The sequence below is a fragment of the Triturus cristatus genome, chromosome 12, assembly GCF_964204655.1.
Source record: "Triturus cristatus chromosome 12, aTriCri1.1, whole genome shotgun sequence".
NCBI lineage: Eukaryota > Metazoa > Chordata > Amphibia > Caudata > Salamandridae > Triturus > Triturus cristatus.
In genome coordinates, this window is record NC_140595.1 from 82,830,267 (window position 1) to 82,847,521 (window position 17,255).

General features: G+C 52.1%; 1 protein-coding gene across 5 annotated transcripts in view; it reads right to left on the reverse strand.

The window, feature by feature from the left end:
* SHC1 (SHC adaptor protein 1) overlaps nucleotides 1–17,255 on the reverse strand; it is a 127,588-nt gene that overhangs the window by 66,967 nt on the left and 43,366 nt on the right. For 4 of the 5 annotated variants that reach the window (XM_085638750.1, XM_085638752.1, XM_085638751.1 and 1 more), the window contains one exon: nucleotides 8,150–8,311. In XM_085638750.1, the coding sequence (XP_085494876.1) occupies nucleotides 8,150–8,311 (162 nt within the window). Of the gene's footprint in view, nucleotides 1–8,149; nucleotides 8,869–17,255 lie in introns of those variants that run through there. The other variant, XM_085638749.1, reaches the window with a different exon arrangement.

Genomic DNA, 17,255 nt, shown 5'->3' on the forward strand with positions numbered 1-17,255 from the left:
GTGGCCCTGGGATAGAGATACAGTACTGACACAGAAGGAAAAGTGGCCCTGGAATAGAGATACAGTACTGACACAGAAGGAAGAGTAGCCCTGGGATAGAGATACAGTACTGACAGAAGGCAGAGTGGCCCTGGGATAGAGATACAGTACTGACACAGAAGGAAGAGTGGCCCTGGGATAGAGATACAGTACTGACACAGAAGGAAGAGTGGCCCTGGGATAGGAGATACAGCACTGACAGAAGGAAGAGTGGCCCTGGGATAGAGATACAGTTCTGGCACAGAAGGAAGAGTGGCCCTGGGATAGAGATACAGCACTGACAGAAGGAAGAGTGGCCCTGGGATAGAGATACAGTACTGACAGAAGGAAGAGTGGCCCTGGGATAGATATACTGCACGGACAGAAGGCAGAGTGGCCCTGGGATAGAGATACAGTACTGACACAGAAGGAAGAGTGGCCCTGCGATGGAGATACAGTACTGACAGAAGGAAGAGTGGCCCTGGGATAGAGATACAGCACTGACAGAAGGAAGAGTGGCCCTGGGATAGAGATACAGTTCTGGCACAGAAGGAAGAGTGGCCCTGCGATGGAGATACAGTTCTGGCACAGAAGGAAGAGTGGCCCTGCGATGGAGATACAGTTCTGGCACAGAAGGAAGAGTGGCCCTGGGATAGAGATACAGTTCTGGCACAGAAGGAAGAGTGGCCCTGCGATGGAGATACAGTACTGGCACAGAAGGAAGACTGGCCCTGGGATAGAGATACAGTACTGACAGAAGGCAGAGTGGCCCTGGGATAGAGATACAGTACTGACAGAAGGAAGAGTGGCCCTGGGATAGAGATACAGTACTGACAGAAGGCAGAGTGGCCCTGGGATAGAGATACAGTACTGACACAGAAGGAAGAGTGGCCCTGGGATAGAGATACAGTACTGACACAGAAGGAAGAGTGGCCCTGGGATAGAGATACAGTACTGACACAGAAGGAAGAGTGGCCCTGGGATAGAGATACAGTTCTGGCACAGAAGGAAGAGTGGCCCTGGGATAGAGATACAGTTCTGGCACAGAAGGAAGAGTGGCCCTGCGATGGAGATACAGTACTGACAGAAGGAAGAGTGGCCCTGGGATAGAGATACAGTAGTGACAGAAGGCAGAGTGGCCCTGGGATAGAGATACAGTACTGACAGAGAAGGAAGAGTGGCCCTGGGATAGAGATACAGTACTGACAGAAGGCAGAGTGGCCCTGGGATAGAGATACAGTACTGACAGAAGGCAGAGTGGCCCTGGGATAGAGATACAGTACTGACAGAAGGCAGAGTGGCCCTGGGATAGAGATACAGTACTGACAGAAGGAAGAGTGGCCCTGGGATAGAGATACAGTTCTGGCACAGGAGGAAGAGTGGCCCTGCGATGGAGATACAGTACTGACAGAAGGAAGAGTGGCCCTGCGATGGAGATACAGTACTGACAGAAGGAAGAGTGGCCCTGGGATAGATATACTGCACTGACAGAAGGCAGAGTGGCCCTGGGATAGAGATACAGTACTGACACAGAAGGAAGAGTGGCCCTGCGATGGAGATACAGTACTGACAGAAGGAAGAGTGGCCCTGGGATAGAGATACAGCACTGACAGAAGGAAGAGTGGCCCTGGGATAGAGATACAGTTCTGGCACAGAAGGAAGAGTGGCCCTGGGATAGAGATACAGTTCTGGCACAGAAGGAAGAGTGGCCCTGCGATGGAGATACAGTTCTGGCACAGAAGGAAGAGTGGCCCTGCGATGGAGATACAGTACTGACAGAAGGAAGAGTGGCCCTGGGATAGAGATACAGTACTGACAGAAGGCAGAGTGGCCCTGGGATAGAGATACAGTACTGACACAGAAGGAAGAGTGGCCCTGGGATAGAGATACAGTACTGACACAGAAGGAAGAGTGGCCCTGGGACAGAGATACAGTTCTGGCACAGAAGGAAGAGTGGCCCTGGGATAGAGATACAGTACTGACAGAAGGAAGAGTGGCCCTGGGATAGAGATACATTTCTGGCACAGAAGGAAGAGTGGCCCTGGGATAGAGATACAGTTCTGGCACAGAAGGAAGAGTGGCCCTGCGATGGAGATACAGTTCTGGCACAGAAGGAAGAGTGGCCCTGCGATGGAGATACAGTTCTGGCACAGAAGGAAGAGTGGCCCTGGGATAGAGATACAGTTCTGGCACAGAAGGAAGAGTGGCCCTGCGATGGAGATACAGTACTGGCACAGAAGGAAGAGTGGCCCTGGGATAGAGATACAGTACTGACAGAGAAGGAAGAGTGGCCCTGGGATAGAGATACAGTACTGACAGAAGGCAGAGTGGCCCTGGGATAGAGATACAGTACTGACAGAAGGCAGAGTGGCCCTGGGATAGAGATACAGTACTGACAGAAGGCAGAGTGGCCCTGGGATAGAGATACAGTACTGACAGAAGGAAGAGTGGCCCTGGGATAGAGATACAGTTCTGGCACAGGAGGAAGAGTGGCCCTGCGATGGAGATACAGTACTGACAGAAGGAAGAGTGGCCCTGCGATGGAGATACAGTACTGACAGAAGGAAGAGTGGCCCTGGGATAGATATACTGCACTGACAGAAGGCAGAGTGGCCCTGGGATAGAGATACAGTACTGACACAGAAGGAAGAGTGGCCCTGCGATGGAGATACAGTACTGACAGAAGGAAGAGTGGCCCTGGGATAGAGATACAGCACTGACAGAAGGAAGAGTGGCCCTGGGATAGAGATACAGTTCTGGCACAGAAGGAAGAGTGGCCCTGGGATAGAGATACAGTTCTGGCACAGAAGGAAGAGTAGCCCTGCGATGGAGATACAGTTCTGGCACAGAAGGAAGAGTGGCCCTGCGATGGAGATACAGTACTGACAGAAGGAAGAGTGGCCCTGGGATAGAGATACAGTACTGACAGAAGGCAGAGTGGCCCTGGGATAGAGATACAGTACTGACACAGAAGGAAGAGTGGCCCTGGGATAGAGATACAGTACTGACACAGAAGGAAGAGTGGCCCTGGGACAGAGATACAGTTCTGGCACAGAAGGAAGAGTGGCCCTGGGATAGAGATACAGTACTGACAGAAGGAAGAGTGGCCCTGGGATAGAGATACATTTCTGGCACAGAAGGAAGAGTGGCCCTGGGATAGAGATACAGTTCTGGCACAGAAGGAAGAGTGGCCCTGCGATGGAGATACAGTTCTGGCACAGAAGGAAGAGTGGCCCTGCGATGGAGATACAGTTCTGGCACAGAAGGAAGAGTGGCCCTGGGATAGAGATACAGTACTGACAGAAGGCAGAGTGGCCCTGGGATAGAGATACAGTACTGACAGAAGGAAGAGTGGCCCTGGGATAGAGATACAGTACTGACAGAAGGAAGAGTGGCCCTGGGATAGAGATACAGTACTGACAGAAGGCAGAGTGGCCCTGGGATAGAGATACAGTACTGACACAGAAGGAAGAGTGGCCCTGGGATAGAGATACAGTACTGACACAGAAGGAAGAGTAGCCCTGGGATAGAGATACAGTACTGACAGAAGGCAGAGTGGCCCTGGGATAGAGATACAGTACTGACACAGAAGGAAGAGTGGCCCTGGGATAGAGATACAGTACTGACACAGAAGGAAGAGTGGCCCTGGGATAGGAGATACAGCACTGACAGAAGGAAGAGTGGCCCTGGGATAGAGATACAGCACTGACAGAAGGCAGAGTGGCCCTGGGATAGAGATACAGTACTGACACAGAAGGAAGAGTGGCCCTGGAATAGAGATACAGTACTGACACAGAAGGAAGAGTGGCCCTGCGATGGAGATACAGTACTGACAGAAGGAAGAGTGGCCCTGGGATAGAGATACAGCACTGACAGAAGGAAGAGTGGCCCTGGGATAGAGATACAGTTCTGGCACAGAAGGAAGAGTGGCCCTGCGATGGAGATACAGTACTGACAGAAGGAAGAGTGGCCCTGGGATAGAGATACAGCACTGACAGAAGGCCGAGTGGCCCTGGGATAGAGATACAGTACTGACACAGAAGGAAGAGTGGCCCTGGAATAGAGATACAGTACTGACACAGAAGGAAGAGTGGCCCTGCGATGGAGATACAGTACTGACAGAAGGAAGAGTGGCCCTGGGATAGAGATACAGCACTGACAGAAGGAAGAGTGGCCCTGGGATAGAGATACAGCACTGACAGAAGGCAGAGTGGCCCTGGGATAGAGATACAGTACTGACACAGAAGGAAGAGTGGCCCTGGAATAGAGATACAGTACTGACACAGAAGGAAGAGTGGCCCTGGAATAGAGATACAGTACTGACACAGAAGGAAGAGTGGCCCTGGGATAGAGAAACAGTTCTGGCACAGAAGGAAGAGTGGCCCTGGGATAGAGATACAGTACTGACAGAAGGAAGAGTGGCCCTGGGATAGAGATACAGTTCTGGCACAGAAGGAAGAGTGGCCCTGGGATAGAGATACAGTTCTGGCACAGAAGGAAGAGTGGCCCTGCGATGGAGATACAGTTCTGGCACAGAAGGAAGAGTGGCCCTGCGATGGAGATACAGTTCTGGCACAGAAGGAAGAGTGGCCCTGGGATAGAGATACAGTTCTGGCACAGAAGGAAGAGTGGCCCTGGGATAGAGATACAGTTCTGGCACAGAAGGAAGAGTGGCCCTGGGATAGAGATACAGTTCTGGCACAGAAGGAAGAGTGGCCCTGCGATGGAGATACAGTACTGACAGAAGGAAGAGTGGCCCTGGGATAGAGATACAGTACTGACAGAAGGCAGAGTGGCCCTGGGATAGAGATACAGTACTGACAGAAGGAAGAGTGGCCCTGGGATAGAGATACAGTACTGACAGAAGGCAGAGTGGCCCTGGGATAGAGATACAGTACTGACACAGAAGGAAGAGTGGCCCTGGAATAGAGATACAGTACTGACACAGAAGGAAGAGTAGCCCTGGGATAGAGATACAGTACTGACACAGAAGGAAGAGTGGCCCTGGGATAGAGATACAGTACTGACAGAAGGCAGAGTGGCCCTGGGATAGAGATACAGTACTGACACAGAAGGAAGAGTGGCCCTGGGATAGAGATACAGTACTGACACAGAAGGAAGAGTGGCCCTGGAATAGAGATACAGTACTGACACAGAAGGAAGAGTAGCCCTGGGATAGAGATACAGTACTGACAGAAGGCAGAGTGGCCCTGGGATAGAGATACAGCACTGACAGAAGGAAGAGTGGCCCTGGGATAGAGATACAGTTCTCGCACAGAAGGAAGAGTGGCCCTGGGATAGAGATACAGTTCTGGCACAGAAGGAAGAGTGGCCCTGGGATAGAGATACAGTTCTGGCACAGAAGGAAGAGTGGCCCTGGGATAGAGATACAGTTCTGGCACAGAAGGAAGAGTGGCCCTGGGATAGAGATACAGTACTGACACAGAAGGAAGAGTGGCCCTGGGATAGAGATACAGTTCTGACACAGAAGGCAGAGTGGCCCTGGGATAGAGATACAGTTCTGACACAGAAGGCAGAGTGGCCCTGGGATAGAGATACAGTACTGACACAGAAGGAAGAGTGGCCCTGGAATAGAGATACAGTACTGACAGAAGGAAGAGTGGCCCTGGGATAGAGATACAGCACTGACAGAAGGAACAGTGGCCCTGGGATAGAGATACAGTTCTGGCACAGAAGGAAGAGTGGCCCTGCGATGGAGATACAGTACTGACCGAAGGAAGAGTGGCCCTGGGATAGAGATACAGCACTGACAGAAGGCAGAGTGGCCCTGGGATAGAGATACAGTACTGACACAGAAGGAAGAGTGGCCCTGGAATAGAGATACAGTACTGACACAGAAGGAAGAGTGGCCCTGCGATGGAGATACAGTACTGACACAGAAGGAAGAGTGGCCCTGGGATAGAGATAGAGATACAGTACTGACAGAAGGAAGAGTAGCCCTGGGATAGAGATACAGTACTGACAGGGAAGGACGAGTGGCCCTGGGATAGAGATAGAGATACAGTACTGACAGAAGGAAGAGTAGCCCTGGGATAGAGATACAATACTGACAGGGAAGGAAGAGTGGCCCTGGGATAGAGATAGAGATACAGTACTGACAGAAGGAAGAGTAGCCCTGGGATAGAGATACAGTTCTGACACAGAAGGCAGAGTGGCCCTGGGATAGAGATACAGTTCTGACACAGAAGGCAGAGTGGCCCTGGGATAGAGATACAGTTCTGACACAGAAGGCAGAGTGGCCCTGGGATAGAGATACAGTTCTGGCACAGAAGGAAGAGTGACCCTGGGCTATTGTTCGGGCCCTGTGAGAAGAGTTGTCCTAGAACTGGAATAAGGACTGACTGAGTAAGAAGAGTGCCCCAAAGACCGGGATACAGTACTGACACAGAAGAACAAGTGGCCCTGGGACAGAGACAGTACTGACATGGGCAATACCTGGGGATGTTACAGGCCAGGATTGGAGTACTGAGATAAACTGTCTGTGCCACCCATGGGCGATACCTAGAGATGCTGAAGGTCAGGACTGGGGTACGGAAAAGAACGGCCTGTGGCCTCCCCCAGTGGGCATTACCTGGAGATACTTTATGCCTGGATCGGGGTACTGAGATGAACTGTCTGTGCCCGCCACCCATGGGCATTACCTGGAGATGTTGAAGGCCAGGACTAGGGTACTGAAGAACTGCCTGTGCCCTCCCTCCTCGTGGGCAATACCTGGAGACACTGTAGGCCAGGACTGGGGTACTGAGATGAACTGTCTGCGCGCCCCCCCTGGGCAATACCAGGATATGCTTAATCAGGACTGGGGTACTGAGATGAACGGTCTGTGCGCCTCCGCCCCTCCCATGTGCAATACCAGGAGATGTTGAAGGCCAGGATTGGGGTACTGAGATGCGATATCTGTGGACACCCCGTGGGCAAAACCTGGAGATGCTGCAAGCCAGGATTGGGGTTGACACTCTTTGTGCTGCTGGAACACCTAGTGATGCTGCAGGTCCCACTGGATTTACACTGATCAGAGTTGGCCAGTGCCCACGCGACAGAACAGAGGATGCGGAAGTTAAAAATAGAGGTACAGTGATGGGAAAGTGTTTTGGAAGGAATGATGCATGTCGCGATCGAGGCACACTCGGCGAGCTGTAGGAGAGACCAAGTACTGGAAGAGTGAGGAGTGCTAGGATTAATGAGGGGTGCTGTGACCAATGAGGGGTGCTGAGACAGAGCTAAGGACGAGGTTCCTTAAGCAAACCTTTGCATAACAGCAGACAAGGCTGTAGGCCAGAGATGAGGTGCATTAGCAGAACTTTGTACGTCACCAAGCAAGGCTGCAAGTCAAAAACGAAGAGCAAAAAGCAGAGCCATTTGGGAATCCCAAAACTGGACCAGTGTGGGCTGACCGATAAAGAATTGAGGTGCATCACGAGAGCAACGTCTGCGTCTCCTTACTCTGACTCCATGATGTGCAGGAGGTACGTATCGAACCTGTTGTAGGGCAGCGATGCAGGAGTTAGAGGCATTAAAAACTGCTCGTCTTATCTGCAGTGAGGAGCAGGACTGCTGCCTGCCTGGGCTGTGGCCCTCTGGTGAAGCTGTGAGTCAGTCTCATCGCTGACTACAAAGGGGGCCCTTGCTGTGAGGACAGAGGTGCACTGGCTGAGATGCCATTTGTCTCACAGGGTGCTCTGTAAGAGTAAAGGCGACTGGCTCAGGTGTGAGTGGGATGAAAGCGGAGGGATGCTGTACGTTGGGATGGAGGTGTAAGGGACGAGCTGTGCGCGGTTCCAGGAAGTGGAACAGCAGGTGCTGATGGAGGACAACATGTAGGCGCAATGGCAGAACTATCAGAGTCCAAGGTAGAGGTGGCACTACTAGAAAAGAACCAGCCGCTTTATGGCCCAGCTTTGGTAGAGAATCCTCATGTTGGGGTGTACTGTGAGGTGCATTGGCCGAGCAGTGCCAGAACACCAGAAGGTACTGGGGGTCAATAGCGTGGGTGCGGTTACCTACAGAGGGGGAAGCACTGGACTACATCTCAAAAATTCAAGTGCCAACACAAGGAGGCCAGAAAACACATGGCATGCAGAGACAGATGTATAAAAAGAGGTGTACTCACCCGGACCAGGTAGGAGACTCCAGGCCCCATCACTTGCTCGTCTGGGTGCAGCCACCCCCGGGTGGGCTTGTTCACGAAGCTGCCGTGTCGGGTCCACTCATCGCCGCCTAGCTGGCCTCCTTCCACTCGGCTCTTCCGCCCACAGTTCAGCTTGTTCATATCCTGTGAGAAGACAGTGATAGTCCTGGCTGAGTCTGGGCTGGAGTCTAGTGCCGGTGCAGGCCCGCCGGTGTCCCCTGGGCTCACACAGTCCTTCCCACCCGCCGAAAAGCCCTTCAAGTTCAGTAAGTTGGCCGGGTTAGACAGTTTGATGTTGCCCATCTTGGGAAAGAAGGAGCATAGGGTGGTGGGGCTGTCCTCGGACTCGGAGAGCTCACCGATGGGCAGCATGGGGGTCAGAGAAGATGAGGAAACTGAGCTGGGTAAGGACTGGGGATCCATGAGCTCTGACCCAGACGGGGATACAGCCCCCACCATCAACACATCCTCCACCGAGCTGACCGACTCGTTGCGCAAGTGGTTGTACTTGCTTTTCTGTAGGAGATCCATGGCAGGTCCGGCCTGGGCCCGGTTTGGTAACGGGCAACGGTGCAAATGGCTAGTGGAAGGCGGCTCTCTCATAGTCTGGGCTGACACGTCGGCAAGGCCTAGGTGGCAGGGCCCAGCGGGACCTCCCAGTTTATGGACAACAACTTAAGATCATCAGACAACGAGCATGGTGGACGTGTGGATAATGAAAGTCAACTGGGGATGCCCCAAATCCCAGTAGAGGCACTCAATATCCAGGGTGGCAAGCAATGGTGGCCTACAAGAAACCCTGGAGAACCACAGCTGAACTCAATTTCAACATCCAAATGGCGTATGAGCTGGTGCAAGACGTCTGGGGAGGACAAAAGAGGACATATGCTCGAAGAGTTTGAAACTGGTCAAAACAACTCCACAATACGGCTCAGAAAAATGCTTGACCTCCTAGGGTGCCATCGCAGCCTCACAAAAATAAATCAGACTGTCGAGGGAGCTTCCTGTTGCAATGGCCGGCTTTCCATCTGCCGGATAGGTAATCAATAGCCACGCAGTCAGGGCTGAGCTGCTGGAGGGGGAGGCACTCTCCTCCCACGTCAGCCTGCCCAACGTGAAAGTAGGCCATTCGCCATCCTTGCAGTGTGGCCCGCCACTAAACCCTTCCCGCAAGGCTGCCTGGATACTTTCCAACCCCTCTTTGCAACTAGCCGAACTCTCTTGCCCAGCCCACAACTCACCGACCCCTCTGTCAAACACAACTCACCGACCCCCTCTGATTAGCCCCCGACTCACCGACCCCTCTGCCCACCCACAACTCACTATTTAGTGACCTTTCAGTGTGCTCACAGCACCCCAACTATTCTCTCGACCCTCTGTTAACTAACCCTGCTACTCACAGTTCCCGTTAGCCCACAACTCGTTGGGGCAGGCCCAATAGTTAACTTGGTACTCCCTACCCATTCTGCCCAGCTAGCGGTTATCACCCCCACCCACCCCACCTATTTGTCCTACTCTCTCCCCAGCCAGTCTGCTACCTCCTATCACCAGTCTGCAAGTGTGGGGCACCTGGGAGGGAAAATGTGGGGCTCTCCAGAGCGGGAGACACAATATGGCGGCAGACCGTGTGGGATTCCCTTCCACCAGAGATATAAAACTCTGCCCGGCCCCTTCTACGCGCCACCCTGCAGCAAGATGGTAGAGTCGACCTACCAATACAATGTGGACGATGACCGAGGTCAAAGCACAGTGGGGGTTGGTTGACCCCCCCAAGCAGAAGTATTCACCGAGGGCAGGGAGGAGGTTGAGGCAGCTCGCTCCGCCCCATCACCCCGACACTGGGCCCTCTCACCACCCCCACGCAGCTCTCGGGGAGGCTCACGGATGGAGGAATCAATATTTAATAATGAAAAGACAAGAAAATGCTGAGCAGAGCCCACCTCCCAGCCAACCACTCTTGATGTGCACACACACACACAGGCTCCGGCTAAGAGGAGGCCCAGGGCAGAGCCAATGCCCCTAAAATAGAATGTAGAAGTGATGCCCGCCCCTCCACCCCTCGCCTGTTCCTCGAAGTCAGGGGCAGACCCTCCCTGAAGCTTCCGAGGCCTTCCCCTTTCGACTCGGTTCCTTCCTCAACGTGAAGGCGGAAGCAAATGCACTGGAAAGATGTTCTTCTCAATGATGCAGAACTCAAGCCGTCGCTATTTGTGCCGCCCGGAGGGGATGAACTCCCAGCAGTGTTGGAGACAGCGCCACACCGTGTGATCCCCGGCACTGCCCGGTAACCAGGACTGGATCTTCAATTATATTCCGATTTGTCAAACCAGATCCCCGTCAAAACAGGATGCGTTCAGCAGAGCTTCCTGGCAGTGCCACGGAAAGATTAGGAGGGACAACAAAGGGGCTCGACAGCCCTACGCTTCTGTTCTCGACTGTGCAAAGGAAACGCTTGTAGTGGCTAGTGGGCTGCCTCCCAGCGCTACTCCCGTTGGTGGCACAAACACAGGCCTGCTAGTGCCTGGAGCTCACAGAGGACGGTCCCATCCGTGCCAGGCAAAGATCTTGGAGTGCTCCAAAGTGTCCCCGTGCCACGGGGGCCGGAGCTCCCTCGCCTCTGCTTTGCTCCTGGCTACGCCACGAATAGATCTCTGGCAGCGCCTGGTGCCGACTTTGCAGTGCTGAACTAAGGCCGTGACCCTGCAGGCCCCGGGTAGTGCCTCGAGCGCTCCAGCAGTCCTCTAGGAGCTCCTTGGTGCCCACGAGTGCCTGGCCCGCTTCTGGCTGCGTTCCTGCCGGTCCAGCAGCAGTGGAGGGGTCCGGTATAGTGCCTGGCGCTCCGGGGGTGACGTGCTTGTATTCCTGGTAAGGCCCGGTGACTCTCCAACGGTGCCCGGGCAGTGGCTGGGTCTGGTGGGTCCCGGCGCTCTACGCTCTCAGTAGTGCTTTTTGTGCCCGGTGCCCTGGGGTCCCAGCGGTGCTCGAGTGCTCCAGGCGCTTTTTATTCATCTGGGTTCTCCAGTGCGCTCCTGGTGCCCGGGGCTGCCCGCGTGCCCCCGGTCTCCCCTGCGCTCGCTGCCCTTAGGTGGTGTTCCCAGCAGTCCTCGCACAGTGATCGCAGGCGGTGCCCTCTGCCAGTCCCACTGCTGGTGCCCGGTGTCCGTGACTCGCACAGTGATCGCAGGCTGTGCCCTCTGCCAGCCCCGCTCCTGGTGCCCGTGACTCGCACAGTGATCGCAGGTTGTGCCCTCTACCAGCCCCGCTCCTGGTGCCCGTGACTCGCACAGTGATCGCAGGCTGTGCCCTCAGCCAGCCCCGCAGCTGCCACCGAGGGAAGGGAGGCGTGTGCTCGGCTGTGTGATCACCCCTTGGGCTGCCTCTCCCGCACCAGGACACACGGTCACTTACAGCGGCGGACGGTGCCCGCGCCGTGCCCTCTGCACACTCGAGCGGATCTGGCGCAGACTTGTACCCAGAAGGTTTCAGCTTCCCGCGGCGATGCTGGGCGCAGCCCGGTGCCTCGAAGCCCCTCTGCAGGCGGTAGCGCCTCCCTCTCGCACCCCCAGCGGGCTTCACTCTGGGCAGCGCCCGCAGGTTTTATGAATGGGCAGGTGCGCTGCAGCCGGCCTGGCACGGCTCCTCCTGACGCTTATTCATGGACCACAGGCTCCCAGTGACTGCTGCATCTTGGAAGCGGGCGCCGGCCAATCAGGAGCGCCTGCTGACTCACACGCCGTTCTGTGAGGAAGAGCGGCTGCGCCAGCATCTCCGAGAGCAGCTGATCCCACAGGACAAGGCGCACGTGAGCGCAGCATCTCCAGGAGCAAGAGCATCTATGACTGGAGCATCTCTCCAGGAGCATCTGGAGCAGCATCTCTCCAGGAGCAAGAGCATCTATGACTAGAGCATTTCTCCAGGTGCATCTATGAATGGATCATCTCTCCAGGAGCAAGAGCATCTATGACTGAAGCATCCCTCCAGGGGAAAGAGCATCTATGACTGGAGCATCTCTCCAGGAGCATCTATGACTGAAGCATCCCTCCAGGGGCAAGAGCATCTATGACTGGAGCATCTCTCCAGGAGCATCTGAAAGCAGCATCTCTGCAGGAGCAAGAGCATCTCTGACTGAAGCATCTCTCCAGGAGCATCTGAAAGCAGCATCTCTCCAGGAGCAAGAGCATCTATGACTGAAGCATCTCTCCAGGAGCAAGAGCATCTATGACTGAAGCATCTATGACTGGCGCATCTCTCCAGGAGCGTTTATGAATGGATCATCTCTCCAGGAGCAGGAGCATCTATGACTGGAGCATCTCTCCAGGAGCATCTGAAAGCAGCATCTCTGCAGGAGCAAGAGCATCTCTGACTGAAGCATCTCTCAAGGAGCAAGAGCATCTATGACTGGAGCATCTCTCCAGGAGCATCTGAAAGCAGCATCTCTGCAGGAGCAAGAGCATCTCTGACTGAAGCATCTCTCCAGGAGCAAGAGCTTCTATGACTGGAGCATCTCTCCAGGAGCATCTGAAAGCAGCATCTCTCCAGGAGCAAGAGCATCTATGACTGAAGCATCTCTCCAGGAGCAAGAGCATCTATGACTGAAGCATCTATGACTGGCGCATCTCTCCAGGAGCAAGAGCATCTATGACTAGAGCATTCCTCCAGGAGCGTTTATGAATGGATCATCTCTCCAGGAGCAGGAGCATCTATGACTGGAGCATCACTCCAGGAGCAAGAGCATCAATGACTGGAGCATCTCTCCAGGAGCATCTGAAAGCAGCATCTCTCCAGGAGCATCTATGACTGAAGCATCTCTCCAGGAGCAAGAGCATCTATGACTGGAGCATCTCTCCAGGAGCATCTGAAACCAGGATCTCTCCAGGAGCAGGAGCATCTATGACTGAAGCATTTCTCCAAGAGCAAGAGCATATATGACTGGAGCATCTCTCCAGAAGCAAGAGCATCTATGACTGGAGCATCTCCGCAGGAGCATCTGAAACCAGGATCTATCCAAGAGCAAGAGCATCTATGACTGAAGCATCTCTCCAGGAGCATCTGAGAGTAGCATCTCTCCAGGAGTATCTGAGAGTAGCATCTCTCCAGGAGCAAGAACATCTCTGACTGGAGCATCTCTCCAGGAGCAAGAGCATCTGACTGGAGCATCTCTCCAGGAGCATCTGAGAGCAGCATCTCTCCAGGACCAAGAGCATCTCTGACTGGAGCAACTCTCCAGAAGCATCTGAGAGCAGCAGCTTTCCAGTAGCATATAAGAGCAGGATCTCTCCAGAAGCAAGAGCATCTGTGAGCAGGATCTCTCCAAGAGCATCTGTGAGCAGGATCTCCCCAGGAGCAAGAGCATCTGAGAGCAGGATCTCTCCCTAGGAGCAAGAGCATCTGAGAGCAGGATCTCTCCCCAGGAGCAAGAGCACCTGAGAGCAGGTTCTTTCCAGGAGCAGGAGCATCTCTGACTGGAGCATCTCTCCAGGAGCAAGAGCATTTGAGAGAAGGATCTCTCCAAGAGGAAGAAAATCTATGGCTGGAGCTCTCACCAAAAGCATGAAGATCTACCCAAGAGCAGGAGCCTCTGACTTGAGCATCTCTCCAGCAGCAACCGTTTCTCAAAGAGCAGGATCTCTCCAGCAGCAACCGTTTCTCAGAGAGCAGGATCTCTCAATGAGCATGAGCATCTGAGAGCAGGATCTCTCCAGGAGAAGAGCATCTCTGACTGGAGCATCTCTACAGGAGCATAAGCATCTGAGAGCACGATCTCTCCAGGACCAACAGCCTCTCCGTGTAGTATCTCTGCAGGAGTAAGAGTATCAGAGAGGAGCGTATCTACTAAACTTACAGCATCTCTGCAACAGAGTCTCGGAGAGCATCATCTTTCCAGGAACAGGAGCATCTCAGAAAGCATTTACTCTTCAGGAGCAACAGCATACCTGATGGCAACAGATCTCCAGGAGCATCCCAGAGGAACATCTCTAACAAATTTGCAGCATATCCTCAGGAGCAACAGTATCTCTGAGAGCAACATCTCTCCAGGAACAAGAGCACCCGAGAGCAACTTCTCTCCGGAACCAACAGTAACTCAGAAAACACCATCTCCATAGTATCGAGAGCACAATCTCTATAGGATGGAGAGCATCTCAGAGAGCACCATATCTATAGTATCGAGAGCATCTCAGAGAGCACCATCTCCATAGGATCGAGAGCATCTCAGAGAGCACCATCTCCCTAGATTAACAGCATCTCAGAGAGCACCATCTCCCTAGATTAACAGCATCTCAGAGAGCACCATCTCCCTAAGATCAAGAGCATCTCAGACAGCGAGAGCATCTCAGACAGCACCATCTTCGAGAGCATCTCAGAGAGCACCATCTCCCTAGGATCAAGAGCATCTGTGACAGCAGCACCTCAGGAGCACCACAATTTCTCCGGAGAAAGAGCATCTCTGAAAGAGTATCTCAGTAGGGACCATTTCTCCAAGAGCAACAGCATCTTTGTAGAGAACATCTTCTCGGGCGCAAACAGCACCTCTGGAGAGATAATCCCACCAGAGCATTTCTGTACGGATAATCCCTCCAGAGATCATCTCTCCAGGAGCAACAGCATTTCTGAGAGATGCTTTTGTCCAGGAGCAAGGGCAACTTTTAGAACAACATCTCCCCAGGAGAAAGTAAATCTCAGCAAGCAGCATCTCTCAGGGAGCAGTATATATCCGGGGCTAACAGGGTTCCCAACAACAGCAGCTCCCTCAGGAGAAGGTGCACAGCATAGCAGCATCTCTCAAGGAGCAACAGCAATTGTGGAGGGAAACACCTATCCCTGATCAAGAACATCTCTGAGAGCAGCATCTCTCCAGGAGCACATCAATCAGAGAGCAACATCCACCCCAGATCAAGAACATCTATGACAGCAGCATCTCTCCAGCAGTAACAGCTATCGCACAGAGCAGCATAGAGCACAGGAGCACGCTAATATCTGACAACAGTTCAATGGTATATCTGAAAAACAATTCCCACTAAAGAATCTCTATGGTGCACCATCTCTCATAGCAACAGCAGCATCCAAAAGGTTGGCCTCTCCAAGAGAAGCTACGAGTAGAACTCCTCCTTGCCCCCCCCCCCCCAATAGCAGCAAGGAATTTGCAGAAAACAAAAGAAGTGATGGATGCAATGCCTGAATTCAACTCAGCCACTGGTAGCTACTCAGGAACCAAAGGACGAGGTTACTCACTGGCGAAGCTGCTTGGGTTCTCGATCAGACGGGAGGGACTTGGACTGGCAGTCCGGGCTGTAAAGTTCCCCTTGGAGCAAGTATGAAATGCATATTGTTGGTTCCCGTCTTAGAGTGAAACGTCGATCAAAAAAGAAAATGGGACTCAGAGTAATTACCAGTGGCTGAAATTAACTGAAGCATTCCACTGATGACTTTAGTAGTAGCTCACACACAAGCAAGCAAAACGAGAACATCATCGAAGCATGGAGCAACAGACAAGTATTTTCTATCAACATCTTTATGAGAAACAAAAACCTCTGTGAGAAGATCACCTTCTGTAGTAGCAAGAACATTTGAGAGCAGCATTTCCACAAGAAGAGAATTTTACGATTAAATATTCCCCTCAGGGGTACAATCATCTAACACTAGCATCTATCCTGTGCGGAAGGATATCGCTTTGTGAACATCTCTGGCAAAAGAAGCAGATTACTGTGAGATTCAGCAGTCCATGACCAGTAGCTCTAAGAGGACCTCTAAATAACGCTTTTCATGAGGATCAAGTCTCCATCTCACCTCGATCTAGGAGCACTGCACCCCCAAGAACGCACATCATGTCGAGAAAGGAAACAATTGTCCTCTGCACTAATGAGTGCATCTCTCCAGTGAGACGAGACAATATTGCCACAGGGTGAGGTGCACCGCCACTCCAGTAGGAAGCTTAAGATCCTTAGCAGTACCACTAGCAGATCTCCAGCAGGAGCAGCATCTCTAAAATGAGAGCAGCAGCAACTCCTATGGAGGAGCGGCTGCATAATCTCAGCAGCAGCCTCTCTTCAGCAACGGCATTTAAGACATCTCGTCCCTATAGGCAACTCATCAGAGGGTAAGAGAATCCTTACTTTAAGAAAAACTCAAAGCATGGAGAATGTATTCAACAGTTCAATCACAAATGGTTGCTCCACACTGAAACTTGGATTAAAGTTCCAATGGGGGCGATACACTTATTCATGGATAATATAAAAAGAGAAACAAGTTGCGTCAAGTTGCATTTTTTTTTAACTCCCCTTTTTCTCGTAGATCCTAGATTTGCAAGCTGGGATACCGTAGCTCCCATCCGCGGATTAGGAAAAATCCTCACATTCCACGGAGGATATAAGTCTAACCACTGGATAGGTCGTCAAGAGTAGTACGGTCTAGGAGTCATTGTCTAGCAGTCTCTTGGAAACCCCAAGCATCCAGGCAGAAGATACGGATGAGAAATTCTGGGATAGGATTACGGAAGTTCAACTAAAATTTAGGGCACCTTGGATGCAATCTAAAGAACATGAAGATAAACTTTCATCTATGATATAACGAAGTGTTATCCATTACAACATTTGCAGTCCCTGGAACCCAAAGAGTTAGATCCTAGAAACACTTCCTAGTTGTTCACTAGTACCTTCCCATCACTTTACTAAGATAATATACAGGGATGACATATACACTTTATAGGGGCTTTGCTCCGAACATTCAGTACTCAGTCGTCTTACGTTTTTGCAGCTCAGGGCTGGTGTAAGGTCTTTAATATACCTGTGCTTGAATAATAACAAATAATGCATTACCGTATAAACAAATGTGTGATAAGTTAAGTTACAAAATTGACTTCCGTATGGTAGCAGAATATTGTTAGAAAAATATTGTCTGACAGAAATAGTTTCCTAAATATAGTTGTCTCATTTAAGTTAATAGAAACCCTCCACCCAAAAGACCCAGATTTTATTAAATTAAATTTAGGACATAATTTGTCACACAAAAGTTTTGAAAACAATATTCTGACAATCGCCTCTGTAGGTCATATACATTAATACCTGCTCTCAAAATGTGGATAAAAATAGTC